The sequence below is a fragment of the Myxocyprinus asiaticus genome, chromosome 6, assembly GCF_019703515.2.
Source record: "Myxocyprinus asiaticus isolate MX2 ecotype Aquarium Trade chromosome 6, UBuf_Myxa_2, whole genome shotgun sequence".
NCBI classification, from domain to species: domain Eukaryota; kingdom Metazoa; phylum Chordata; class Actinopteri; order Cypriniformes; family Catostomidae; genus Myxocyprinus; species Myxocyprinus asiaticus.
Window position 1 is genome coordinate 5,560,732 of NC_059349.1, and position 27,700 is coordinate 5,588,431.

At 38.4% G+C, this 27,700-nt stretch overlaps 2 protein-coding genes across 2 annotated transcripts; one reads left to right on the forward strand and one right to left on the reverse strand.

The window, feature by feature from the left end:
- Positions 1–7,211: 7,211 nt before the first annotated feature.
- Positions 7,212–11,231, reverse strand: LOC127442947 (gastrula zinc finger protein XlCGF8.2DB-like). Its single transcript, XM_051701377.1, has 2 exons — positions 10,705–11,231; positions 7,212–10,132 (listed from the first exon to the last, which is right to left on the reverse strand). The coding sequence occupies exons 1-2, from the start codon at positions 10,757–10,759 to the stop codon at positions 9,120–9,122; spliced, it is 1,068 nt and encodes a 355-aa protein (XP_051557337.1). The 5' UTR covers positions 10,760–11,231; the 3' UTR covers positions 7,212–9,119.
- Positions 11,232–22,403: 11,172 nt separating this feature from the next.
- Positions 22,404–27,031, forward strand: LOC127442910 (gastrula zinc finger protein XlCGF57.1-like). Its single transcript, XM_051701291.1, has 2 exons — positions 22,404–23,712; positions 24,013–27,031. Exons 1-2 carry the CDS (start codon positions 23,643–23,645, stop codon positions 25,173–25,175), a joined length of 1,233 nt encoding a protein of 410 aa, XP_051557251.1. The 5' UTR covers positions 22,404–23,642; the 3' UTR covers positions 25,176–27,031.
- The last annotated feature ends 669 nt before the right edge of the window (positions 27,032–27,700 follow it).

Consider the following 27,700-nt stretch of genomic DNA (forward strand, 5'->3'; position numbering starts at 1 on the left):
ATATCTGAGTTGTTCCATAGAAGTGTTTTGTGTGGCGAGAAACCATGAACAAAACAGAGCTTCCAAGCTAGGAGGCACTGCTGATGAAATCTGCAGTTTTTTTTTAGCTATGTAAATACTCAAGTATTTGACAGTAGATCTAACTGGGATATTTCCTATAGAGTCATGATCCAAGTCATGAAGTGACATTATCTCACATTTTGAAACATTCAATCTTAGACCTGAAGCAGAAGAAAATTGATTGACTAAATCTAAAGCCTTGCACAATTGGTTTCTGTCCTGTAAGAACAATGTGGTGTCATCCGCTAATAGTGAAATTTTGATCTCCCTGCCAAAAATAGAGATACCTTTCAAACTATAATCTTGTATAATACTTAGGGATAGTAACTCTGTTACATATAAAAAATAAAAAAGGTGAAATTGGGCAGCCCTGCCTGACACCACACTGTATATCAAATCTCGGGGAGGTATAAAAGTTAACAATAACAGAGCTGTTGTTTCCTCTACATGTTTTGGAAAAACTGGAGGATCTGGAGAATCGTAGACAGTGAAACAACATCCGAATTGTTGGAATTCCTGAGCATGAAGAAGGTCGAGATATGGTGAAATTCCTAGACGAGCTCTTCCCAAATCTGCTTGACATAACAGGCCATAAGCTGGAAATCAAGCAAGCTCACAGGGTCCCAGTTTGGAGATCCGCTGAGGGAGACAGGCCCAATCAATTCTGGCCAAATTTCTGTGATCATCCAATAAAAATCTTGTGTTGCGCAAGCGAGGAGCAAAGGAAAGCTTTCTTGGAAGAATCACAGCATTTTCTTGTTCCCAGACTTTGCAAATTCAACAAGAAGAAATGTGACTGATTCAAGGAATGCAAGAAACTCTTACATCAACAGAAGGTCACTTTTGCACTTGATGCCAAACTGAGAATAGATACTAAGGATGGCCGCAAAATATTGACATGCCCACAGCAAGCATTGTCTTTCATAGAGACAATTGGGTGAGTAAACCAGTTGGTGATTTTCATATGGCCCCCAAGTGAATTGACTCGCTGAACATACGTACACTCTACTATCTGAGGAAGCTGGGCGCCTTTTTGTTTCTTTTTGTGTTGGTTCCGCTTAGCAGCTGGAGTTTGTTTTGTGGAATATCACTCCTTCGGGACAGTTGTGGATGAATCTGCTCGTTCTTTGTGCTTATGCCTTCTATTGGATGGAGTTTGTTTCGTGGAGTATTTTTTGCGGGACATTGGAATGATTAGGTCATCTCCTGCACTCATGAACAGCCCACTGAACATTCTTTTGACTGTCTGAGGAAACTGAATGGCTTTATTATTATTATTATTATTATTATTATTATTATTATTATTTTTGCATGCTGGTTCCGCTAGCGGCTGGAATTTGTTTTGTGGAGGAACACACCTTTGAGACAGATTTGTGAATGAATCTACACGTTCTTTGTGTTGATTTTGCCTATTGGCTGGAGTTTGTTTTATAGATTATTTTCTGTTATGTAATTCTGTCTCACAAAATTTGTACAAGAACACCAGACTTGAGCAATCCGATGGCAATGTTGTTGTGGGGACTCTCATAGGTGTACATGGACTGTCTGAGTTTAGAGGGATGGACGCCAGTTGGCGCTGGCGTTTTTCTTTTTTCTGTTTGTTTGGTTCTGGGGGAAGTTCAGGGTCTGTCTGTGGCACTAATGTTGGAATGTGGTCTTTATAATTTTATATTTATCTATTTATTCTAATATGTTAAAATGTCAAATGTTAATATGAGTGGATTGTCTCTCTCCATGTGCAATGTGAATGGGTTGGGGCACCCCATAAAAAGAAGGAAGGTTATTTCTTTTCTTAAATGTAAGAAATATGATATAGTGTTCCTTCAAGAAATACATCTTTCCCCACAGGAAGCTGACAAATTTGGGAAGATATGGGGTGGACATGTTTTCTTTAGTGCTGGCTCAAGTAACAGCAGGGGAGTCATTATATTGATTAATAAACATCTACAATTCAAATGTCTCAAACAGATTAAAGATAAATTAGGAAGAGTCATTTTTGTTTTAGCAGGAATTCAGGGACAGGTTGATTTTAGCTAATATTTATACACCTAACGTTGATGATCAGGGCTTTTTTATAGATCTTGAAGGGATGTTGCAAGCCATTGGCACCCCTCATGACATGATATTGGGAGGAGACTTTAATCTGTTGATGGACTCAGTCCTTGATCATAGTGAAGCAAATGTGTGCAAGCCCCCTAGAGCAACACTGACACTTCACAGGATGTGTAAAAATCTTGGTCTTACAGATATTTGGATACTTTTGAACCCATCTGGTAGGGACTATACATTGTTTTCATCAGTCCATAAGATTTATTCTAGAATAGATTTTTTGTTTTATATCGCCTTTATAAGTCCCTCATTTCTTCTGTCGTTGATTGCTCAATTGGAAACATCTTAGGCTCGGATCACGCCCTGGTGAGTTTAGAGGAATTGCCACATATGGAGAAAAAGAAATCATATAGTTGGTGTTTTATTGTATCCCTTTTGCAAAATCCTGATTTCCAATAAATGTTAAAGGCTGAAATCAGTGTTTATATGGAGACCAACTGGTACTCAGGATCATCTGTGGGAGTGGCTTGGAAGGCACTTAAGGTGGTTCTTAGGGGCCGGATTATACAGTATGCCGCTTTCACCAAAAAATCCAAAGCACAAGAACTCGTGGAATTGGAAGGGAATATTAAAAGTGCCGAGACAGAACTGAAGTGCCGAATGTCGTCTGATGGCCTCAGAGAATTGACCTGATTGAAATACAGATATAATACTATTTTGTCACGGAAGGCAGAGTTTTGGTTATTTAGGGCTCATATTTTGAGTCAGGGGACAAAGCAGGGAAGCTTTTGGCTAGATACATAAAGCAGAGAGAGTCTTTCTCTACCATTCCCTCAGTGAAATCTGCTGGTGGTGAAATTTTTACCACGGCCATTGATATTAATAATGCTTTTAAAGAATTCTATCTTGATCTTTATAGTTCCACATCTTTGTCTACTGATGAAGATATTAGAAACTTTGTGGAACCATTAGAACTCCCTAAACTGACGACTGAGCAAAAAAATTCTCATGATTCTGAGATAAACTTGGAGGAGCTTGACGAGGTAATTAAAGCCCCGCCTACAGGCAAGGCTCCGGGGCCAGATGACTTTACGCAGGTGATATTTTATTATTTGTCTCTGACCCCATTAGATCTATGCCTTGTCTCCACAGGATTATTAGTTCCTTCTCTAAGTTCTCAGGTTACAGAGTCAATTTGTCTAAATCTGAAGCTTTGGCTCTGACAGTGTACTGCCCAGTAACAGCTTTTCAGCCTGGCACCTTCCAGTGGCCCAAACAGGGCATTAAGTATTTGGGCATTTTTTTCCCAGCAAATTTGTCTGATTTAGTTAGAGTTAATTTTGACCCTTTAATAAAAAGGTTTTCGAGTTATGTGAGTAGGTGGACTTCATTACATTTATCTATGATTGGGAAGGTTAATGTTATTAATATGAATTGTATTCCAAAATTCAACAACCTGCTGCAATCTCTCCCTGTAGATGTCCCCCTCTCTTATTTCAAGCAATTTGATAGCATAGCAAAGTTCTTTATTTGGAATGGTAAATGTCCCAGATTACATTTCAACAAGTTACATAGGCCGATTGACAAAGGTGGGATAGGCCTACCCAAGATTTTGTTTTATTATTATGCATTCAGTCACAGACATTTGGCTCATTGGTCGCTTCCACCTGAGAGAGCCCCTCCCTGGTTTCATATTGAACAGTAAGTCCTTGCCCTATTTCACCATTGCAAAGCCTTTCTATCAAACTAACCGGAGAAGTTAAGTTACACCCCGTTTTCTCGCATTTGCATGTGGTTTGTACAATAGTGTCCAGAGTGTTTAATTCTGACATTTATTTAAACGTAGCCTCAAGCATATGGCTGAACCCTAAACTGTGTATTAATAAGTCCCCTTTCTGTTGGTCAGAGTGGATTGTGAGAGGGATTACTACACACGGTGACCTGTTTGAGAGTGGAGTGTTGAGATCTTTTGAGAATTTGGTTCATCATTTGGGATTCCCAGATCTCAGTTCTATAGGTATTTACAGCTGTGCCACCTGCTCTGTATTGTTTTTGGGAGTAGCACACACCCCCCTAATTCGGCAGATACTTAGGGAGAGGTGATTACTGTTTTTGGAAAAGGTCATGAGGTATCAGTGTATTACTCCCTGCTAATTCAGAGTTTGTGGGATGGAGCTTTAAATTCTATCAAGAGATTATGGGAGAAAGATTTGAACTTGGTATTGGAGAAGGGAGTGTGGGCTAGGATTCTAAAAAATGTCAAGTCTGCATCAAGAGATGCAAGGGTTCGCCTTATGCAATTTAAGATTTTAAATAGAATTTATTGGACCCCCTCTAGATTATATAGGCTTGGTCTTAAAGACACATCCACCTGCAGGCTATGCCAATCAGAAGTTGGAGACACAACCCATGTCTTTTGGGGCGGTGTTAAGATCCAAGATTTTTGGTTGAAGGTTCAGAGTTATTTGTGATGTTTTGTGACCATGAGGGTGTTCGTTGGGGGTTAGGCTGGGGTTGGTGTTTGGGAAGGGATTTTAGTGGGGGTTAAAAGTTAAATTTTGATTCAATGTGTATATGTTGTGTTTTTCTTTGAATCAATAAAAAATGTTAATTACATTTTAATTAAAAAATTGTAAGGTGATAATACAGTTATACCCATTTGAGAGACAAGTTTGAACAATAAAGACCAGGAATCAAAGTTGAGTTTCAGTCTGTATAGAGACAGTTTACCGAAGACAAAGTTCCCCACACTTCCAAAGGCAGAAGACAGAAACAGAAAATGAGCTGAGGATCTAACCTTGAACTAACTTATGGCACTTTTCCACTGCATGTTACGGTTCGACTCGACTCGTCTCTGCTCGCTTTACTTTTCTGAGCTTGCTTTTCCACTGCAGTTAGTGCAGCCTCAATGTGGGTGGGATTATAGGCTGATCGTCATAGTTGCATCGCCCCATCTAGCTCTCGTTGGATCCTCTCCTCGGCTACTAACGAGAGGAATGTCTGCACCTCGTTTATTGACCACAGCATGGTTTTGCGTACAGCCATTTCTTTTTACAATTCGAAATTCGCGTGAACAAATTATACTGCTATCGCTGTTGCTAACTTTAAAACTATCAGGTTGATGTCCCGTGTCGCAAATCCAGTGACGCTGGTAGTGACGATTCTGTCTGACCAATCAGTGATCTGCAGGGTTTTGATGTCACATTTAGTGTCGGCTCGACTTGGAACCTCGACTGAGGTGGTACTAAAAAAGTACCAGGTACTATCCACAGTGGAAAACCCCCAAAAAGCGAGCAGAGTCGTGTCGAACCGTACCGTGCAGTGGAAAAGCCCCATTAGATTACCAAAACAACCGTAATTATAGGCATATGCAAATTAATTGACATCATCTCTTACAAGTTCAGAGTTCTGATAAGTGAACAGTATAGATAATTCTAGAAACATCCAAACATGGTGTTCAGTTCAACTTAGTGAATGCGGTCATTCAAAAGATTATATTTTAAACACAAAGTCAAGTTGTTCTGCAGATCCAGGTGAGTCGTAGATCAAGAGTGCGCTTCTCCTTTTAGATACCCTTGGCATACAGATCCTCTGACTTAGTCACATGCCTCAAAACTCCAAACAGTCCCTGCAATGACATCAGTAGACAGAACAAAACATGGGCTATCTTTCCTTCAAGGTTGAGTCGGGCCTCACTGGAACACAAGCCTTATCCAGCTGGAACAAACATGACGAGAGAACAATATGTCCAAACGCAACAGAGCAAAGTTAGGCAGAAATATACTTTTAATGATGAATGCTAACAATGCATTTGTGTTAGTAAATACATGTGGTACATTAATGACCTAAAACTTAAACACAATAAAATACATGCTTAATTTGATCAGTGATCAATGAACTTATTACAACTCAGATGTATATTCATTCTCCAAGACCCGGGCTAAATGAGTAAGCACTGTTACAGCATTCCTGACATAAATCAGACCCTCGGTCACTCCTCAGATGTCAAATTCAGAAATGACCTGTAACATTCATAATTATGTCAAATGCAAATGGTTAAGACGACGATGTTTACCTTTTGATTAAAACAATTGTTATTGAATGTGTTCAACTCATCAATAGGCTGAAGAGACAATATGCTCTAATCCAAAAAACTTCTGAGACACTCGCATTAAAGAGACAGTATCATTTTAAAACTTGTTCTACATATTAATGTACATACTTGTAAATAGTAAAAATTATGCATGTAAACAATAAACATGTAACTAATATCTATATATACAGCGATCAGCCACAACATTAAAACCACCTGCCTAATACGGTGTAGGTCCCCCTCGTGCCGCCAAAACAGCGCCAATATTCTTCTCACCACAATTGTACAGAGCGGTTATCTGAGTTACCATAGACTTTGTCAAACCAGTCTGGCCATTCTCTGTTGATCTCTCTCATCAACAAGGCATTACCATCTGCAGAACTGCCGCTCACTGGATGTTTTTTGTTTTTGGCACCATTCTGAGTAAATTCTAGAGACTGTTGTGTGTGAAAAGCCCAGGAGATCAGCAGTTACAGAAATACTCAAACCAGCCCATCTGGCACCAACAATCATCCATGCAATTATCTAATCAGCCCATCATGTGACAGCAGTGCATAAAATCATGCAGCTACGGGTCAGGAGCTTCAGTTAATATTCATATCAACCATCAGAATGGGGAAAAAAATGTGATCTCAGTGATTTGGACCGTGGTATGATTGTTGGTGCCAGATGGGCTGGTTTGAGTATTTCTGTAACTGCTGATCTCCTGGGGTTTTCACACACAACAGTCTCTAGAATTTACTCAGAATGGTGCCAAAAACAAAAAACATCCAGTGAGCGGCAGTTCTGCAGATGGAAATGCCTTGTTGATGAGAGAGATCAACAGAGAATGGCCAGACTGGTTTGAACTGACAAAATCTGCGGTAACTCAGATAACCGCTCTGTACAATCGTGGTGAGAAGAATATAATCTCAGAATGCTGCACTGAGATGCAGGTTGGGGCTATTTTGGTGGCATGAGGGGGACCTACACAATATTAGGAAGGTGGTTTTAATGTTGTGGCTGATCGGTGTATTCTATGGTTAAAGGAAGAATTCACCCAAAAATAAAAGAAATCTGTCATTATTTACAGTATTGCACTCCTGTTCAACTCAAATACAGTATGTTACATCAGATACTTAATGCCAGGTTTTGCTTTAATTATGAGACTTAAAAGATTAAATGACGTTGGACATCATTGAAATCAAACGTGTCTGATATGCCATATTTGAGAAGAGCACTTAATCGACCGAAACTCTTTCCACATGAAGGGCAGAAGTACGGCTTCTCTCAGTATGGGGATAATTATAAAATAACAAATTCTAAAATTAATATTTCTTAATGTACCAAATTAGAAGGTCCCCTTTATAGTTACCAGCTGAGAGACAATTTCTTCAATATGTAAGCAAAATGGATATTTTAAACTGAAATATACCCAAATTAATCAGAATCGAAACTGCCATTGGTACATATCGTTGGTTTTGTGTTAATGAAGGGGTCTTTTAGCCTTTCTGATGGTGTTTTGGGGGTACTTAAACTAAAAAAAAGGTTGGGAAACACTGATGTATGCCATCAAAATACTGCGATAGCAGGGTGAGACTAGCCGACTGGGTTAGGTGCAGTTGCCCCAAAAGCCTTACTTAAAATTGGCCATACTCTCCGGAGACAATGAGGACATGCGTTCCATGTTTGCTCTGACACCTTCAGTTCCACTAATTCTTAAAAATCTCTTAATGTAAACTTAATCTTATATCTAATGCTTATTAAAAATGTTTTAAAAATACTGACTCTTTTATTGGTATTAAAATAGTATAGGCTTTTCTCTGACTTTCTTCTTCTACACACAGGCATTGTATTAAGCCGCACAAAACCTACATCATTCTGAGTAAACAGCCAAAATGCTAGCATATTGAGAGAAAATGTCTTAATTTCTGAAATAATTATACATTTCTTGAATAATAATAAAAAAAATTAAATAAATGTTTTTTAATTCGGCATTCAGAAGTATTTATTAAATTATTGTATCATTAAAAACAAGTTCAAAGTATGTGAACAAGTTGAGATTTAGGTACATATTATTTATTATACATACTGTATTGTTTGCCATGCAGAGAGAAAATAAATCAGGCATATACTGTATGCATGCTCTCCAGTTGCTTAAAAACATGAATAAATATTTGGCCATATTTTGAGACTCTGGAATAAAAAATAAACATCAAATGAATCAATTACTATTCGATTGACCAACACAAATGGGTGTCTTTTTAAAGCTTAGAAGCTGGACTTTACAATGCATATAGGCAATAAAACCAATTCTTAACAGGTGCTTTTTAATTAGCTGATTGATTGATAATGATTATTGTACACCATACTGTCAAACAATCAGTCAGAACATCTTACAGAACAGAAAGGTCTCGAGTAGAATACAACAAATATGGTTTTACTCACATCTAAAATATATAGAGTAAAAGCCCAGAGCATGCAGTTTTAAAGTTAAACAGATGTGTATTTTCGTCACCTTTTCACTTGTAACTTCACATAAATAGAACATCAAACCAACAGATGCTTCTGACAAATACAATATGATATGATGCATAGATCCTAAAACAACATTTTTGGAGAAAAGCACGTCAGGCTATGGCGTAGGTTTGACGCAGAGGTAAAAATTAGCCTTAACAGCATTTTCGGCACAGTCCCACCAGATGGGTTGACTCCATTTATCGGCTGACTCAATATTTTAAAAAAAAGTGACTGTGAAGAAATGTGTAAATATCGGTCAAAAACATATGTAAAACTGATTATCAGTCTATCTCTACATCATTTGGGAGACAATGTGTTTAGAATGTAAAGTACACAATGGTCGCAGCCATCTCAAATAATCACAATCAGGGGAATATGTCATAATCATGACAGGCCTAGACCTAGAGAGGAACTTTGCTCACTGTGACAACTTTGGGCAAGCCTTTTTTAAGTGTTTTCCTAGATTACCATATCGGCTGAAAGTCTTCCCACATGAAGGGCAGAGGTACGGCCTCTCTCCAGTATGCACTCTTTCATGTGCTTTCAGGGCTCCTGAAACGGAGAAACTCTTTTCACAATATGAACACTGATAAGGTTTTTCTCCCGTATGCTTTCTTTGGTGCACTTTCAGTTCACCAGCTCTGGTAAAGGAACTTCCACAGTCAGTGCACACATGCGCTTTCACACCGATGTGTATTTTCTGGTGCTCTTTAAAACCGTTCAGCCATAAAAAACTTTTTCCACAAAAAGAACACATGTAAGGCTTCTCATCTTCATGAATCCTCATGTGTGTCTTCAAGTGAACTGCCACAAAAAAAGTTCTCTCACACTGATCACATTTATACGGCCTTTCTCCTGAGTGAGAGAGCAGATGAGTTTTTAGATTGCTAGCCTCTGAAAACCTCCTGCCACACTCAGAACATTGGTGTAGTTTCTCTCCAGAATGAACTTTCATGTGCCTCTTTAGGCTGCCTTGATGTGTGAAACTCTTCCCACACAACATGCACGCAAACTGCTTCTCTCCAGTGTGAATTTTTACGTGTTCCTTAAGGCCGTCTTTTTGTGTGAAACTCTTTCCACATTGAGGACAGGTAAAAGGCTTCTCTCCAGTGTGTATTCTTACGTGCCTCTTGAGGTCTCCTGAATTTTTGAAACTCTTTTCACACTGAGAGCAGGTGAAAGGCCTCTCTTCAGTATGGATTTTTATGTGCCTCTTAAGGTCTCTTTTACATGTGAAAATCTTTTCACACTCAGGGCAGATGAAACAATTTTGGGGTTCTATTCTTCTTGGTAAAAGATTATTTTCAGTGTCTGGGCAACTTAAGTTTTTTTCTCCAGTGTTGTTGATGGTGAAATGACGACGTTCCTCATACTGATTTTTCCCCGCCACTTCATTCAGTTCTTGACTTTCCTCTTTCACTTCCATCAGGCCTAAAATGAAGTAAATGGATCAATTCAAGTATGACAAAGGGGAAGCAAGTGGTGAAACTTAATCTAATAGCAGAAAACAACAGAGGCTAAGTGTCTTTTTTTTAAAGTGATATCTGATATGCTTAAGTTTCATTTGTCGTTCTCATGTTAATGCAAATCTGGTAGATGGCCGACTGCTATACTAGATCGTTTAGACACCTTTTCTATGGCAATTTCTCTATCGCACACTGTTTTATTTATTTAACTAAGTTATTTCACAATTTTTTTCTCCCTACAATTTTTCATAACTGTTTTTCCTGCATTTGTGTTTTTGAAATATTTATTTTTTTCCCCACAATAGGGCAAAACCTGAATTTACTACTTTAGCACGCCTATGTGTATGTGTGTGTTATTTTCAATTTAAAGTTTAGAAAGAAATATTGCACCAAGGCAGCTGACAAATGCCCCAAACCCCTCTAAAACCATTAGTAAAGCAGGGCTTTGAACTATGATTTTCTACTAATCTGGTGAAGCTTTCACTTTACTGTTAATCAGCAGCGGTAAATAATGAAGGTTGAAGAATAGACACCAACCTCTTTGTTCCTCAGTATCTTCACTTTTCACACTGTGTGGTTCTGAACCACTCATGTATTCACTCTCCTCTTCAATAAACTTCCATCTTTAGTAGACCTCAGTTGTTGCACATTGTGTTCTTCCTGCTTGTTTGGGAATGTGTATTCATCACGTTTAAGATGAAGATAATAATCAATGTGAAGAAAATAAAAGGCTAAATCAATCTGTCTGGCCCTCATGTGTGGATGCGCTTTACTCAGGAAAAAAAAAACACTTATAAATTTAGCGCCATTTACGTGAGACAAACTATCAGCACCTCACATAAAGCAACAATATTGCATTTACTGTATGTAATCTACATACACTAAACATTACTAACGTGTTTAGAGTACTATTAACGTGTTATTTGAGCACTTTTATAAAAACTTTCCACCGCGTCTGAATTATTTGTATCGTTATATACAGCTAAATATCGAAGTGCTATTAATCTTCCCTCAGAAGAATATCCGCATTCTAGAAAGAACCATCCTTGTGACAACATAACTTTGTGTTCAGAGAACCATAATAAAAGTCCTCTAAAACGATACTGGGTGCTTCTCAAACGGAAGGCTGCAGCCTACTTAGGCTGTGCCCTTCCTAGACCAGTCCTTCTGAGGCAGTAGGCTACACTCCTCCCCAGCATTCAGAGCTCGAATGAGACAGTCTAATAAGTGCTGCATGGCGAACCATATGATTAGAACCATGCGATATTTTCCTCTGTTTAGAAAACGAGAAATATGTCCTTAATCCCTTAATTATTTGAGCAAAATGTTTTATTCACAAAGCTAGAGTCACTCAAAAAAAAAAAAAAAAAAAACCTTTATATAATACATTTTGCAACACTGATCTTAGAAGTTATATTGAAACCCTTTCAAATATGAAAACCAGAACCCTAGACTTTTATAGTAGTGATGGGAAGATTGGATAATTTTACTGACTTGAATCTTTGAGTCTCGTTCTGTAAAATGAACTAATCTTTATTCAAGTAATTTCGTTCATTTGAGCATAATTAAATTAAAATGTTATATTTTCAATAGCCAAATTTTTATTTCTTTTTTGTTCTTTGTATCTTCAAATTTGTTGTATTGTCTAAACTGCTTGCATTTTTTATTTTTCTAGCCTACATATTGTCATTACTGCAAATGCGAATAAAAACTTTTAAAAAGTAAGCTGCGTCAGAAAGGTTTCTGCCTCCGCGGTCACGTGATTCATTTTCTGCCCTTTTTAAACTAATTTGGGACATGTGCAAAGGATTGTGGGTGATTGAAGGCCACAAAGGATACACCCAATGCATCCTCCAAAATATGGCAAACGACGGCTGCGAAACGAGGCTGTCTTCCAAGGGTCCTCACAATTGAGACGGCCTTCGACATGCTTGATGACGTGGCAGCCGAGATATCCAGCCTGCGTCCGAAACCAAAAGTAGCTGTCTTGTTGCCTCGCTGCCCTAACAGTCAGTGACACAACAGACAGCATTTGCGTATGAAGGTACATCCAGAAACTGGTTTTGGACTGGCTACTGAGGCAACATATCGTCACATCGTTACTAATATACCAGCAACTGATTATTGCCATCTGGTGTCCACTAAACCTGGTTTATACTTTGGAAGAAGCCAAACTTTTTTCACCTGGACGAACTAAAGCACTGTGTATAGTATGCACAAAGTTGTTTTAAAATGTGTTAGTTTAAGGTGATGTCACGGTGTTTAACGTACTGTTCCAGCAACAAATAAAGCCAATAATGCTGATTTTTCTCTCTGTGGACTGCCACTTTTAGCGCTGTGCCGCTTCTTTGCTTTATTAAACTTGTCACGGCCCCTTTCACTTTTAAAAACTCAAATCTCTCTCCACTCATTTGTAGAGTTTGTGTTGCAAATCATGTAAAAAAGTATACTTCCATACAATCTCTGAGAGACGGGCTTGAAAATTATCCATTTTAACGACAGTAAGCTAGGTAACAACTCCTCAACTGGCACGCACAATTGCAAATAACACCCACACTCTCAGAAAAAAAAGAACAAAACTGTACCTTTTAGGGTACAAGTGCCCGTCACTGGGGTGGTACCTTTAAGGGAACCTTTTCTGTACCTCTAATTGAGGAACAAATTTGTACCTTATAACTTTGTACCATTTAAGAGGCAATTTTGTACCCTAAGGTACAATCAGGCACTCTACGTAGAAGGTACAACTTTGTATCTTTAGGGTACCACCCCAGTGACAGAGGCATTTTGATCCTTTAGGTGGCAAAAAAGTACCTTATTGACACAGGTTTACAGATATTCAATTTTATTTATAAATCTATTTTTACAAAAAGAACTACATTAAGTTCATTATTTTGTACATCTCTCAACAGCAGGTGTGGATCAATAAGTATTATAACATACATTAAACAGCAAATACACTACATACAATACAACACAATATAAAGCAGTCATTTAAAATGGGCATTAAATGACAAACATTAAAACATTGTAAGAGTTATGTTGAAATGTGATGAACACAAACATTGTAATATAATTCATCCAAGTCCATAAAGTCAAATTCAAAATTAAATCTCAAACATACAGAAAATAAAAACCAATGTTTAACACTGACATACATACAGCTTATTAAAAAGGCAATATTATTGCGTAGCCTACATTCAAAATTACATTCGGGGCTACAGTCAAAACATTCGGGGCTGAAGCCCCGGAAAAATGACCTGGCGACGCCGATGCTGACTACCACACCTGGAGTTGCAAGTTCAAATCCAGGGCATTTTGAGTGACTCCAGTCAGGCTTCCTAAGCAACCAATTGGCCCGGATGCTAGGGTGGGTAGCGTCACATTGGGTTAACCTCCTCGTGGTCGCTATAATGTGGTTCTCGCTGTCAGTGGGGTGTGTGGCGATTTGTGCGTGGATGCCACGGAGAATAGCGTGAAGCCTCCACATGCGCTATGTCTCTGCGGAAATGCGCTCAACAAGCCAAGTGATAAGATGTGCGGACTGACGGTCTCAGACGCACAACTCGAGGCAACTAAGATTCGTCCTCCGCCACCCGGATTGAGGCGAGTCACTACGCCACCACAAGGACTTAGAGCACATTGGGAATTGGGCGTTCCAAATTGGGGAGGAGAAAAAAAAAGGCTACATTAATACATGTACTGCACCTTTTTGGGGTTACAGTATAGTGCAGTTTTATTCTTTAGCAGGAATACCTAGTGCTAACAAACAATTTGTCATCAACAACATATGTATCTAGTGCCTGGTAATCAGCCTCCTCACCTGGTGAGAGGACAGTCCAGTCTTCCTCACATTTCACACATTATGAAAAATAATTACTGAAAAATTTGCTTCATGTGCATGAACGAGACTATGTGTTGGATAAATTTAACAAGTGTGAATGTTCTCCGAGAACATTTTGGACAACAGAATGGATGAGGCATTTTTGGTAGATGTTATTATAAGTGTCACCATCCATAGCAAGTTTCAGAATATACCGCTGAAGAAATATCAGAGTATTCTTTAAGTGAGTTGGATATGCCAGGTTGAAGACAAAGTAAGAACAAAATGCAGCAAGAGCACCTTCATCCACACCACTAGCCCTGCAGATCTCCAACCCATCAGCTCTGACCACTGCAGTGACTCTTCTTGTAAACACAGACTTCCAATCAGTGACCTCTGGTAGCTGAACAGTTGGATATGGCGTTGATGGTTCATTCTAAATGACAGAGCACACATAAGAATTTCTCTCAGTCAATTTTTTTTACTTAAGGTTACTTAAATTATGGACAGACACAATATATATGCTTGAATAGTAATTAATATTCACCTTGTATAAATGTGGCACACTCTAAATGCAGTTTTTAATTTTTTTATTTTTTATTATCACATACATACAATTAATAAACAAACAGAGGACTATATACGCACCTCCCCAAGCACGATGAATATTCAAGTTTCTCCCTGAACAAGGATGGCAACATCAGGAGAGCTGCTTTGAAATCAATAACTAAAACATAAGACACATAAATATGTATGAATCCATCCAAAGAAAGACTAGGATTAATTAAGAGGATAAAGACTGAGGTCAATAGCCAATTAATTATCAATAATCAGAATCAATTACCAGAATGATCTTCAGTGAGAGATTCTTCTCTAGTCTCCTTGTGCAGCTTTGCTAAGGGAGATTTCTCTTGAGCAAGCTGTAGCATACTAGATGCAATGTTTCCAAAACCTTCTCGAAAGCAGTGGCATACATTAAGAGATTTATACAGGAAACCAATTTCTTGATAAAGCTGCAAATAGTTAAGAAAGACACAAAAAGCATTAAGCAGTTTCCTGTCAAATGATGTAATTTTATACAGTTTCAATGTCCAATAAGTTAATGCTATGGCTACGTCTACATTAAAGGAAAAGTTCACTCAAAAATGAAAATTCTCTTATGGTTTACTCACCCTCATGCCATCCAAGATGGCATCCTCTACTCTCACATCAAAATCCAACGACATCTTTGTTTACAACTGTTTTGGACTGTTTTCGCTTGTAAACGGTGCTTGGACTATGTATACTCCCCTTATATCATATGAACAACGCATATCACTGTATCACCAGAAATGATTAGATGGATACCTGTACAAATATTTTAAATAATTTAATGTTAGTTTAGCATTATATGTGACACACACACACAAACACACACACACACACTCTCTCTCTCTCACACACACACACACACACACACACACACACACACACTCCCTCTCCCACACACACAAACACACACACACACACACTCTCACACACACATACTTACACACTCACACACACACACACACACACACACACTCATACACAAACACACATACTCTCACACACACACTCTCACACACAAACACACACTCTCTCTCTCACACACCCACTGATACACACACACACACACACACACAGTCTCTCACACACTGATACACATACACAAACACTCTCTCTCTAACCTGTATAACCACTTTACAAGACTATGAAATAAAGTAGAAATACATTGCCTATATTAAGACATACAGTTGTAAATATACTAAACTGATAAAGATAAGCATAAGAGCACCAAACGTAACCTTCATGGGCCCCACTTGCCCGCCAAAACTTAGAACAGCAAGCGTCTTAACACCAAAGTGCAATTAAAAAACACTTTCGTTTCAGCGTTTCTCTTATTTGACGAATAGAGTCATTTTATTTGAGACAGAAATTGCCAGAACTGATTTTTTTGATTTAGTTATAAGTTCAAGGTTATGTGCCGTTAACTATTTGGTTGAGTTTAATACCAAGCTTAAATAGTGGTCAACACTTTAATTTTCCAAGGACGTTTCAGCGTGTAACTTTTATACTCGCCCTCAAATTTCTTCCTCTCCTCTTCCATGACTTCTATGCCGAACCAAATTAGCTCCTTTATTAAGGGAGCTGTAGACATCTTCCCCAACTCCATTCTAGAGAGATAAAGAGATGCCGGTGCTGTCGGAACGTGGCTGAGGGAAGTTTTTTTTCACTTAATTTGACTATAAAAACTGTCTAACTACAGTAAGACAAAATACACGTTAAAAATACATTCTCTGAAAAACCTAAATATCTTATGTAGTGTTGTTTCTAAAACAAAATAAATCTAATTGATCTTGTTTTAAAGATTTGTAGATATTTTTACAGGAAAACAATTCAAAAATTATTATCAAGAATAAGATTTTTGCCCTAATATCAATGGTCTTACTAGAAAAAAAGAAATTATGATCTAACGTGAATTTTCTTGATAAAAAAATATGATCGTGTCTGGTAACGGGCATGTAAAATGGCTAGAAATAGCATTTTAGCTTAGCGTAAAGCTGACAATTTACACAAGGTTTATTTCTATCTCTTCTGCTCAAAACTTACTTCAAACTTACTTCTCTGTCTGCTCGTATGAATGTAACACATCATAAGAAAGTGTTTCACCGCTGTTCAAATGCACTTTGGATCGCATCATTTATATGTAGAAATGTTTTCCATCTGAAAGCACTAAATATTAAATGAAACAAATGACAATAAAATGCAAAGTAATCTCTTCAATAATCAAAATACTTTTTGAATGTAACTGTATTCTAATTACCAATGATTTAAATTGTAACTGTAGTGGAATACAGTTACTTATATTTTGTATTTTAAATACGTAATCCCATTACATGTATTCCATTACTCCCCAACCCTGTATATATTTCATAACTACAATACTAATTTCTCACTAGAAATAGAATCAAAAGTTGGAAAAAGTGGGGAGAAATGTACATTTATTCACAAACTGGCTATCAACTGCCTCTTTGGCTGCCATTTTTTTCTTCAGCTCAACCGCTGTGGATCCGCACGTACAGGATTGTGGGATTCATAAGCAGTGAAGGATACATCTATGTTGCCTTCAAAAATCAATCAGATGAAGGTATCTCAGTAGACAGGATGTGACACGAACATTGGATTTGGCGTCTGGAGGAAGGGTGGAGAAGCTCATAGCCCAAGTTGCTTGAAGTCCAGTGTTAAGTTTCCACAGTCTGTGATGATTTGGGGTGCAATGTCATCTGCTGGTGTTGGTCCATTGTGTTTTTTGAAAACCAAAGTCACTGCACCCGTTTACCAAGAAATTTTGGAGCACTTCATGCTTCCTTCTGCTGACCAGCTTTTTAAAGATGCTGATTTCATTTTCCAGCAGGATTTGGCACCTGCCCACACTGCCAAAAGTTGGTTAAATGACCATGGTGTTGGTGTGCTTGACTGGCCAGCAAACTCACCAGACCTGAACCCCATAAAGAATCTATGGGGTATTGTCAAGAGGAAAATGAGAAACAAGAGACCAAAAAATGCAGATGAGCTGAAGGCCACTGTCAAAGAAACCTGGGCTTCCATACCACCTCAGCAGTGCCACAAACTGATCACATCCATGCCACGCCGAATTGAGGCAGTAATTAAAGCAAAAGGAGCCCCTACCAAGTATTGAGTACATATACAGTAAATGATCATACTTTCCAGAAGGCCAACAATTCGGTAAAAATGTTTTTTTTTTATTGGTCTTATGATGTATTCTAATTTTTTGAGATAGTGAATTGGTGGGTTTTTGTTAAATGTGAGCCAAAATCATCACAATTAAAAGAACCAAAGACTTAAACTAATTCCGTCTGTGTGCATTGAATTTATTTAATACACGAGTTTCACAATTTGAGTTGAATTACTGAAATAAATGAACTTTTCCACGACATTCTAATTTATTGAGATGCACCTGTATTTATTCATAAGACTTTATTTTATATACAGAATATGTTTGTTATACTTTCTGTGCTCAATGGAAATTCCAGATCAATGGAATTAAGCCCATAATTAACTAATGTTGTCCACTGTTTTCCTGAATGCGAAAGTGTTCCACAGTTCAAAATGGAAGCCTGTTTTCGTGTTCTGGTCTCCAGTGTTTTCACTCGCATCGACATGTTTTTAGTGGATAATGTAATGTTTAGCATATTAAATGTGTAAAAATGGCCAAATAAAAAAAAGATACAGAGTCACGATGAACGTCTTTTGACAGTACCTCACCTGTAAAAGTGTAGGGAGTGGGTATAGACCAATTCTTTGGCAACGTCACCGCTTATGTCACACACGGAAGTGGTGGCAGAAACTGTTCACAAACAATAAACTTTAATCGGATTCCGTTGTTGAAAAATCATTTAGAGGGTTCTCATAGACGCTGTGGCTTCAAGCCATCAACAGAGCTGACTGGACTGAGGAGATAATTTGAACTCACTGCTTTGCAGCAAACATTTATAGCAGATATTATTACAGAAATGTTATTAACTCATATCATTATAATAATTGTATATTTATTTTGTGTGTTTATGATGGTTTAGTGTCTGTAACGGGGTTCATGATGGGCAAGGAGGAGGCGGGAACTGGCAGAACAGTCAGCATAACTTTAATGACATTAATAAAGTTAAACAACATAAACGCACAGAAACACACACAGCGGCAGTGTGTGTCTCTCCCTCTCTCTCTAACTGGTGCCCCCAGCTCGTCTTTATTCCCCTCTCGGCTGATTAGGACAATTCAGTGCCGGGCGTGCGTCCTCACGGCCCGGCCACACTGTCTCCTTTGTCACACTCCTTCACCACCCCGATTCAGGCCAGGGAAACCTCCGGCATGAAGAACTCCCCTCCCTTCCTGGAAGGGAATGTGTTGCCCATCCGGCCATACTTCTGCCGGCAGGTCTTTCCCGCCTCTCTGGAACCCTGGGAGAGACGAGGGGTGGGAGAGGGGAGAGGGGAGAGGGAAAGAGCAACGGGGAGCGACAGAGAGAGGAGAGAGAGAAAAACTTGCTCGCCGGTCCCTGGACACACTGTCGCCTGGTCCTCAGCCACTCCTCCGCCCTCTGGCGGATGACAGCCGCTCTTCCCCTGGCAGACAGCAGCAAGTCCTCTGACCCCTGGCGGACAGTAACAGCTCCTCCCAGTTCTGGCGGACGGCAGCGGTTCCTCCAACTCCCGGCGGCCGGCAGCGACGACTCCGTCCCCTGGCAGACGGCCACGGCTCCTCCGCTTCCTGGCAGATGGCAGCGGCGAGGACTCCATGACAGTGCCTCACTTCTCCTTCCCGGGTTTCAGGATGGGTAAGGAACCAGCAGAACAGTCAACATAACTTTAATGACATAAATAAAGTTAAACAACATAAACGCACAGACACACACACAGCGGCTGCGTGTCTCTCTCTCTCTCTCTCTCTCTCTAACTGTCACCCCTGGCTCGTCTTTATCCCCCTCGCGGCTGATTAGGACAATTCAGCACCAGGCATGCATCCTCACAGCCCAGCCACGCCCTCCTCCTCGTCATAGTGTCGTACTTTCGTTTTATTGCCTTATTTGTCAAATCCAACACAACAGTCTGCCGGCTTTCTGCCACCACATACTGTGCATGTGCTGAAATGTTTTTAAACAATAGGATTGGTCTATATGACATGAAGCGATGGCCAGAGATTAGTTATGTTGATATCATTAACTACTTCGAGTTGTTATGACAGTCAAAAACTAGAAGTCCCTGATAGCACACGTACATCACCCAGATGTCTATTTGATGTGTGTGTGTTTACATCTGGATGGTGTATTTTTCTGGTTGTTTGTTCATCTGCAATACATCTATAAGACGTTTTCTCTTGGATATCAATAAGACATTCAGTGGGTCTGGGTAGCTCAGTGGTAAAGACGCTGGCTACCACCCCTGGAGTTCGCTAGTTCGAATCCCAGGGTGTGCTGACTCCAGCCAGGTCTCCTAAGCAACCAAATTGGCCTGGTTGCTAGGGAGGGTAGAGTCACATGGGGTAACCTCCTCGTGATCACTATAATGTGGTTTGTTCTCGGTGGGTGAGTTGAGCGTGGTTGCCGCGGTGGATGGTGTGAAACCTCCACATGCGCTATGTCTCCATGGCAACGTGCTCAACAAGCCACGTGCAGGTTGACTGTCTCAGATGTGGAGGCAACTGGGATTCGTCCCCCTGCCACCCGGACTGAGGTGAATCACTATGTGACCACGATTGGGAATTAGGCATTCCAAATTGGGAGGAAAAAAAGAAAAAAGAAAAAGACATTCAGCAGATGTCTTTGAGATGTTTATGATTAAGAATGTTTGTAAATCTGATCTTTTTAAGATGTTTAGCAGATGTTAATTAAAATTCAATGCTTTCCAGATGACATGCTCTCGGAGATGTACATGTGCTATCTGGAGTTCAGCTTGAAATAATTTTTACTCCAACTAACACTTAAAATGCTTGTTGTCCTTCATCTGGATCACTCATTTTTGGACATTTTTACATTACTTCTTATGGAAACCGGAACCAGAAAACATCATCATGCCGCTGCTCAGTGGTTGGTCAGGAAAACTGTGGATCGGTCAGATGGAATCAGTTTAAAAATACACACAAAAGGAATGGTGTCCCTTTCTCAGAATGTGTTTAATTATTCTCAAAAGTAATGCAAATGAAGTTTTTTTGTGATAGGACTACATTACAGTAAGTTGTCAGTTGTTTATGGGGTGGCATAGATAAGTGTGAGACTGGCCCTAGCAGTCAACCTCAAATTTCAGGGTAAGTTATTAATAGCAATTTACTCTATAAACTAACCTGCTCTAGACTAGGTTATGTTCTGGGTTATGTTTTGGAAATACAGCGTCGTCTTCTTCTTTAATGGCAGTTGGCAAACCAGCTAAAGATGCACTACCGCCACCAACTGAGCTGGAGTGTGTAACAATGAGGATGGGGGAAAAAATTATTACCTAAATTATATTATATAAATCGGTTTCTTTTCGATATTCCAAAAGTGCATTACAGACTTTGGACTGACTAAAAGAGAATTGTAAGAGACTTTCTAAATATACACTGGTGGCCAAAAGTTTGGAATAATGTACAGATTTTGCTCTTATGGAAAGAAATTGGTACTTTTATTCACCAAAGTGGCATTCAACTGATCACAATATATAGTCAGGACATTAATAACTTGAATTTTTTTTTCAGAATTTCTTAAACTACTTCAAAGATTTCTCATCAAAAAATCCTGTTTGTGCAGATACTCAGGTGACATTTCACCCCACGCTTCCTGTAGCACTTGCCACACTTTTCCAGGGGGGCCCATAGCAAATTTGAAACTGAGTTATTTTAATAGGTAAGGGGCCCAGAGCAATATGTATTCACGGGGCCCAGAATTCCTTGCTACGGCCCTAGCACTTGCCATAGATGTGGCTGTGTTGTCGGGCTCTTCTCACGCACCTTACAGTCTAGCTGATCCCACAAAAGCTCAATGGGGTTAAGATCCATAACACTCTTTTCCAATTATCTGTTGTCCAATGTTTGTGTTTCTTTGCCCACTCTAACCATTTCTTTTTGTTTTTCTGTTTCAAAAGTGGCTTTTTCTTTGCAATTCTTCCCATAAGGCCTGCACCCCTGAGTCTTCTCTTTACTGTTGTACATGAAACTGGTGTTGAGCGGGTAGAATTCAATGAAGCTGTCAGCTGAGGACATGTGAGGTGTCTATTTCTCAAACTAGAGACTCTGATGTACTTATCCTCTTGTTTAGTTGTACATCTGGCCTTCCACATCTCTTTCTGTCCTTGTTAGAGCCAGTTGTCCTTTATCTTTGAAGACTGTAGTGTACACCTTTGTATGAAATCTTCAGTTTTTTGGCAATTTCAAGCATTGTATAGCCTTCATTCCACAAAACAATGATTGGCAGATGAGTTTCTATAGAAAGCTGTTTCTTTTTTGCCATATTTGACCTAATATTGACATTAAGACATGCCAATCTATTGCATACTGTGGTAACTCAAAAAAAACAAAAAACAAAAAACAAACAAACAAACAAAAAAAAACACAAAGACAAAGTTAAACTTCATTTAACGAACAAAATAGCTCACAGCAGTGTTTGATATAATGGCAAGTGATTTTCTAGTAACAAATGATCAATTTAGCATGATTACTCAAGGATAAGGTGTTGGAGTGATGGCTGCTGGAAATGGGGCCTGTCTAGATTTGATCAAAAATTTCTTTTTTCAAAAAGTGATGGTGCTGTTTTTTTACATCAATAATGTCCTGACTATACTTTGTGATCAGTTGAATGCCACTTTGGTGACTTAAAGTACCAATTTAATTCCGAAACAGCAAAATCTGTACGTTATTCCAAACTTTTTGCCGCCACTGTATGTTAAAAAGCTTTTCTTCTTTTTCTTCTTCTTCTATTTAAATGGCGATGCATTACAGCCACATACTATTGAGCCAGAAAGAAACACTGAACTTTTGACCCTGACCAAGATAATATTTACAGGTCCCTTCCTCTCTCAAAAATAAAAATAAAATAAAATAAATAATTTTACCAAAGTAAGAATTGTGACATCAAAATATTTTGTAATCTTTATGTCTTAGTGATTTTTATCAAGTTATTTTTAATATATTTTAAGTAATATTTTTAGTAAAATATTGTAAATTATTTTAAGTGATCCTGGAAGTTTGCTGAGGCCCATGGTTGACCACACGCTGACTTTAAATTGGACAACATTTTCTTTTAATTTCTTTCTCTTTTTTTTTTTCTTTTTTTTCAGGAATTTTAGCTTTTAATGAGAATTGTATTGAACTTCTAACTTTAAAAAAAAAATGTATATCAAAATAACATTGAACTCAGCATAGATCAAACAAATGACAAAAATAGACAAAAATCACATAACTGACATCTGTTTTTGACTTGTCTGCTCAATAAAATAAAATAAAATAAAATAAAGCTTTGACCAGCAGATGTCATCTGCGTGCGGTGGTTCGAAAAAGAGAATAATTTTGCGAAGCAGAAGGATAAATTGTGATTAGAAGTTTTGTGATTAGAAGTTTAAGAAAGCTGCCTTTCTCTCATCATTAATGTTAAAGTGAAGAGCGCCGTTAAAATAAATACATCTTTAAAAAAACAGTTCAACGTTTCACATATGTACAAAGCAACGCGTGACAGGGACGTCATAAGACCTGCGCATCGGGTTTCAGGATGCTGTTTTTCAGTTGGATACAAAAATGGTTTTCGTTTTGAGCGCTTCAGCATTTCTGGAGTGTAACAGATATACAATTTCAAAGGTGCTTTTAAGTTTTAACAAATGTGCTCTAACAGCATGATAATATTACTGAAACCAGTTCGCGCTAGTAATGTTAAATGATGTAGATTATCAGCGGATGTGCCGACAGTTTTCTCTCGTTAATGGTGGAACATTTATGAGTGTCATTTTTGTGCGAGTAAAGCGCATCTACAAGTGACGGCCAGAGAGATTGATTTAGCCTTTTATTTTATTCCCATTGATTGTTATCATCATCATCTTAAACGTGACTAAAACAAGCAAGCATGAAACTGAGATCTGCTTGACGTACTGTTGTAAAGATGGAGTTTATTAAAGAGGAGGGTGAAGAATCATACAGATTGAAAAATGAAGATACTGAGGAACAAAGAGGTTGGTGTCCATTCTTCATTAGTGACTGCAGATTAACAAAGCATCAGGCCGTTCACCACGTTTATAGTTAAAATCACATCTGAGCAGTAAAATCCATCTAAATGATCATATAACCTTATGTATAGCAGTTCGTTGTCATATCTGATTGCATTCACATAGTTAATCATAATTAAATTAAAAATAGTTCCGAAAAAATACTTTCTGCCAATTGGGGTCTGAATTTTGGGGTCATTTTTATTTCTTTTTTTCCACCTTGTAGCAGTTGAATTGATTTCTGGCAATGTAATGTATTCATTTTAGACCTGATGGAAGTGAAAGAGGAAAGTCAAGAACTAAATGAAGTGAAGGAGAAACATCCGGAACCTGCTAATGTCGCAAGTGGAGAAAAATCTTCTAGCTGCCCAGAGACTGAAAAGAATCTATCACAAAAAAGAGCAGAACCCAAAAATTTCACCTGCCCTCAGTGTGGAAAGAGTTTCACACGTATAGGACATCTTATGGATCACATGAAAATTCACACAGGTGAGAAGCCTTACACGTGTCCTCAATGTGAAAAGAGTTTCACGTGTAAAGGAAGCCTTAAAGATCACTTTCGAATTCACACTGGTGAGAAGCCTTTCACCTGCCCTCAGTGCAAAAAGAGCTTCATAAATTCAGGAGGCCTTAAGAGGCACATAAGAATTCACACCGGTGAAAGACCTTTCACCTGCTCTCAGTGTGGAAAGAGTTTCCCAAATTCAGCAGAACTTAAGAGGCACAATAAAACTCACTCTGTCGAGAGGCCTTTCACCTGTCCTCAATGTGGAAAGAGTTACAAACTAAAAGGAGTTCTCAAGGAACATGTAAAAATTCACTCTGGAGAGAGGCCTTTTTCATGCATGTTGTGTGGGAAGAGTTTCGCACAACAAAGTACCCTAAAATGTCACATGAAAGTTCATTCCGGAGAGAAACTACACCAATGTTCTGAGTGTGGCAGGAGGTTTTCAGAGGCTAGCAATCTAAAAACTCATCTGCTCTCTCACTCAGGAGAAAGGCCGTTTAAATGTGATCAGTGCGAGAAAACTTTTTTTGTGGCAGTTCACTTGAAGACACACATGAGGATTCATGAAGATGAGAAGCCTTACATGTGTTCTTTTTGTGGAAAAACTTTTTTATGGCTGCATGGTTTTAAAGACCATTTGAAAACACATATTGGTGAGAAAGTGCATGTGTGCACTGAGTGTGGGAAGTCCTTCATTAGAGCTGCTGAATTGAAAGTGCATGAAAGAACCCATACTGGAGAGAAACCTTACAAGTGTTCATACTGTGAAAAGAGTTTCACTCAGTCTTCAGGCCTGAAAGCACATGAAAGAGTGCATACTGGAGAGAGGCCGTACCTCTGCCCTTCATGTGGGAAGACTTTCAGCCGATATGGTAATCTAGGAAAACACTTAAAAAACGCTTGCCCAAAGTTGTCACAATGAGAACAGTTCACCGCCAAGTCCAACACTTGGATGGAATTTCTAACAAAAAACTAATTTGGAAAAAAAAAAACACATAAATGATTATCAAAGCCAAAATATTAAATAACTTGAATTTATGCTTACTGAGTAATCTAATATTTTGTTAAAGGGGGTCAAAAATGAAAAATTTGCCTATGATTTGAAGCAAAACTACAAGTAAAACACCTAGAAAGGTGTCTTTATTTCAGTTTTACACAGGGGTTTATTGTTAAACTGTTTCTGTTTTTTATTTCCGAGTACTCCATTCAAAAAATAAGGCTGGACATAGAAATGCATCAATTCTTCGACAACAAACTCTTCAGACATGTTTAGTAAGTTCTGTTCTCTGTTTTGTGTGCAGCTGTATTGTGTTCTTTTGTCACAATCGCAGTTTTTAGATAAAACGAGTTTTCGCTTGAATGCCCCAATGTCGTGAGGAGGCTGTGTGAACTGTTGCTCTCGTGCCCTATCATGAATGCACACAGGAGATCAACGGTCAGTGAACATTTTCACTAAATAATACATTCGATTTCGGTTTGTTTCTCAACAAAACTTATCGTATACTTTCATAACAATCAGGAGTCTCATGAAATAATTTATTAGACGTCTGAATTATACTTTTGTTGTTTTGAGGCTAGAAGAGGTGGTCACTATAAACTTCCCTTTGTGTTAAGAAAAAGAAAGAAAGTCATATAGGGTTATAACAACACAGTAAACAATGAATGAATTTAAATTTTTGGGGTTAACTATCCCTTTAACTTGTATTGAACCTAGAATATTGCTTTAATACACTATTATTCAAACAATGCAATACTTACAGTATACAGTATATGTCGTTTTTGGATCTGCAAAGCTCTGGAATGCATATTTATCTTTTGAATGACCTCTTCATCAAAGTAATAATGTCTACCAGTGGTGGTTGAAGTCACAGAAAAATGACACAGAATGTGGCTGACTGGTTGCACTCATCAGCACATCTTGGCCACTTGAATGATCTGGAAGTGCCTGCTTGGGTCATGCAAGGACAAGAGATCATCCTGCTGCTCATCATCACTCCACAATGCTACCAGTGTATCACTTCTGATCATATACTGCAGCAATGTACTGCCAAGGCATATATACTGCTTCTTGTTGGACAGACCTTAAGGAGACTGGACTAACGTGCCAGCAGAAATTCTGAATATTTGAAATATTGAAAATGATAACGTGAACATGGCAAAAATATACATTATAGACATAAATGCATGCAATACCTTGAAAATGATTCATTCTCAAGTTCTTCATACTGCATATGACATTTGAAATTAAAGTTTAAAACTCTGATTTTAGCTTTCTGACATTCAGCTTAATTGCATTTGTTGTAAAACAAAAAAAGTGCATTTTGATGTCATACTTATGTGTCACATCATTATTTATTTTAATTGAGCTTTTAGCCCTGATAGCACACGTGCATTACCCTGATGTCTGTTTAATGTGTGTTTACATCTGGAAGATTTTTTTTTTTTACGTCTATAAGACGTTTCCTTTCAGATGTAAATAAGACACTCAGCAGATGTCTTTGAGATGTTTATGACTAAGAATGTTTGTAAATCTGATCTTTCTAAGATGTTTAGCAGATGTTAATTAGATTATGATGCTTTCCAGATGAAAAGATCTAAAACAGACATCTCGGAAATGTATGTGTGCTATCTAGGATATTGGCAATGGCAAGTAACACTAGAATTGTAACTGTACGCAAATATTTCAAGATGAACAGACTCACAATTAAATTGTTCCAGTGCTTTAATGTATTTTAGACAAATACGCATAGCAACAAATTAAATCTTCCTGAAAGATGAGTGATTCATTGTCTTTATATTTTTATATACAATTGACAAAAACATTCAGGTGAAGAGTAAAACCAAAAGTGAAAACAAGCATGAAGATAAAATACTAATTATAACAAACAGCCCTTATGACGTCACGGGCACATGCTGCTTTATACATGTCCCACGTCTATATCGCAGCATTTCATTAATTTTAAAGACGTTTTTTTTTTTTTTTAACCGACGCTCTTCACTCGCTCTTGCTTTGTGAAACTTAGAATCATTTGAACCTACTGCTTCCCAAAATGATTGACTGTTTTTAAGCGCTTGAAACAAAGCACAATGAGGACATCTGCTGGTTAGAAGTATACAGTGCTGTTATTATTATTACAGAAATCACCTGTCAATCAACTTTAGAACGCGCATGCGCATTAGCTACACAAGCTTGGAAAATTGCGTTTTTTTAACATAGTATGAGGTAAAGAATCACAATTTATGATTCCAGTATTGTCAGATTTTACTGCTGATTTGAAATATGTTCTTTGATCGTAATCTTGACCAACCGTCTTGTGAGATTTTGGTCTTTCTCCATTCAAGTAGATAGGAGCTGCACTGGCATGACTGAAAATAGCCTCCTGAGATCATCACAAAGATGGCCGACAGTGGATTGACTTGCTAGAGAGACATTGTTCAGGCCAGCTC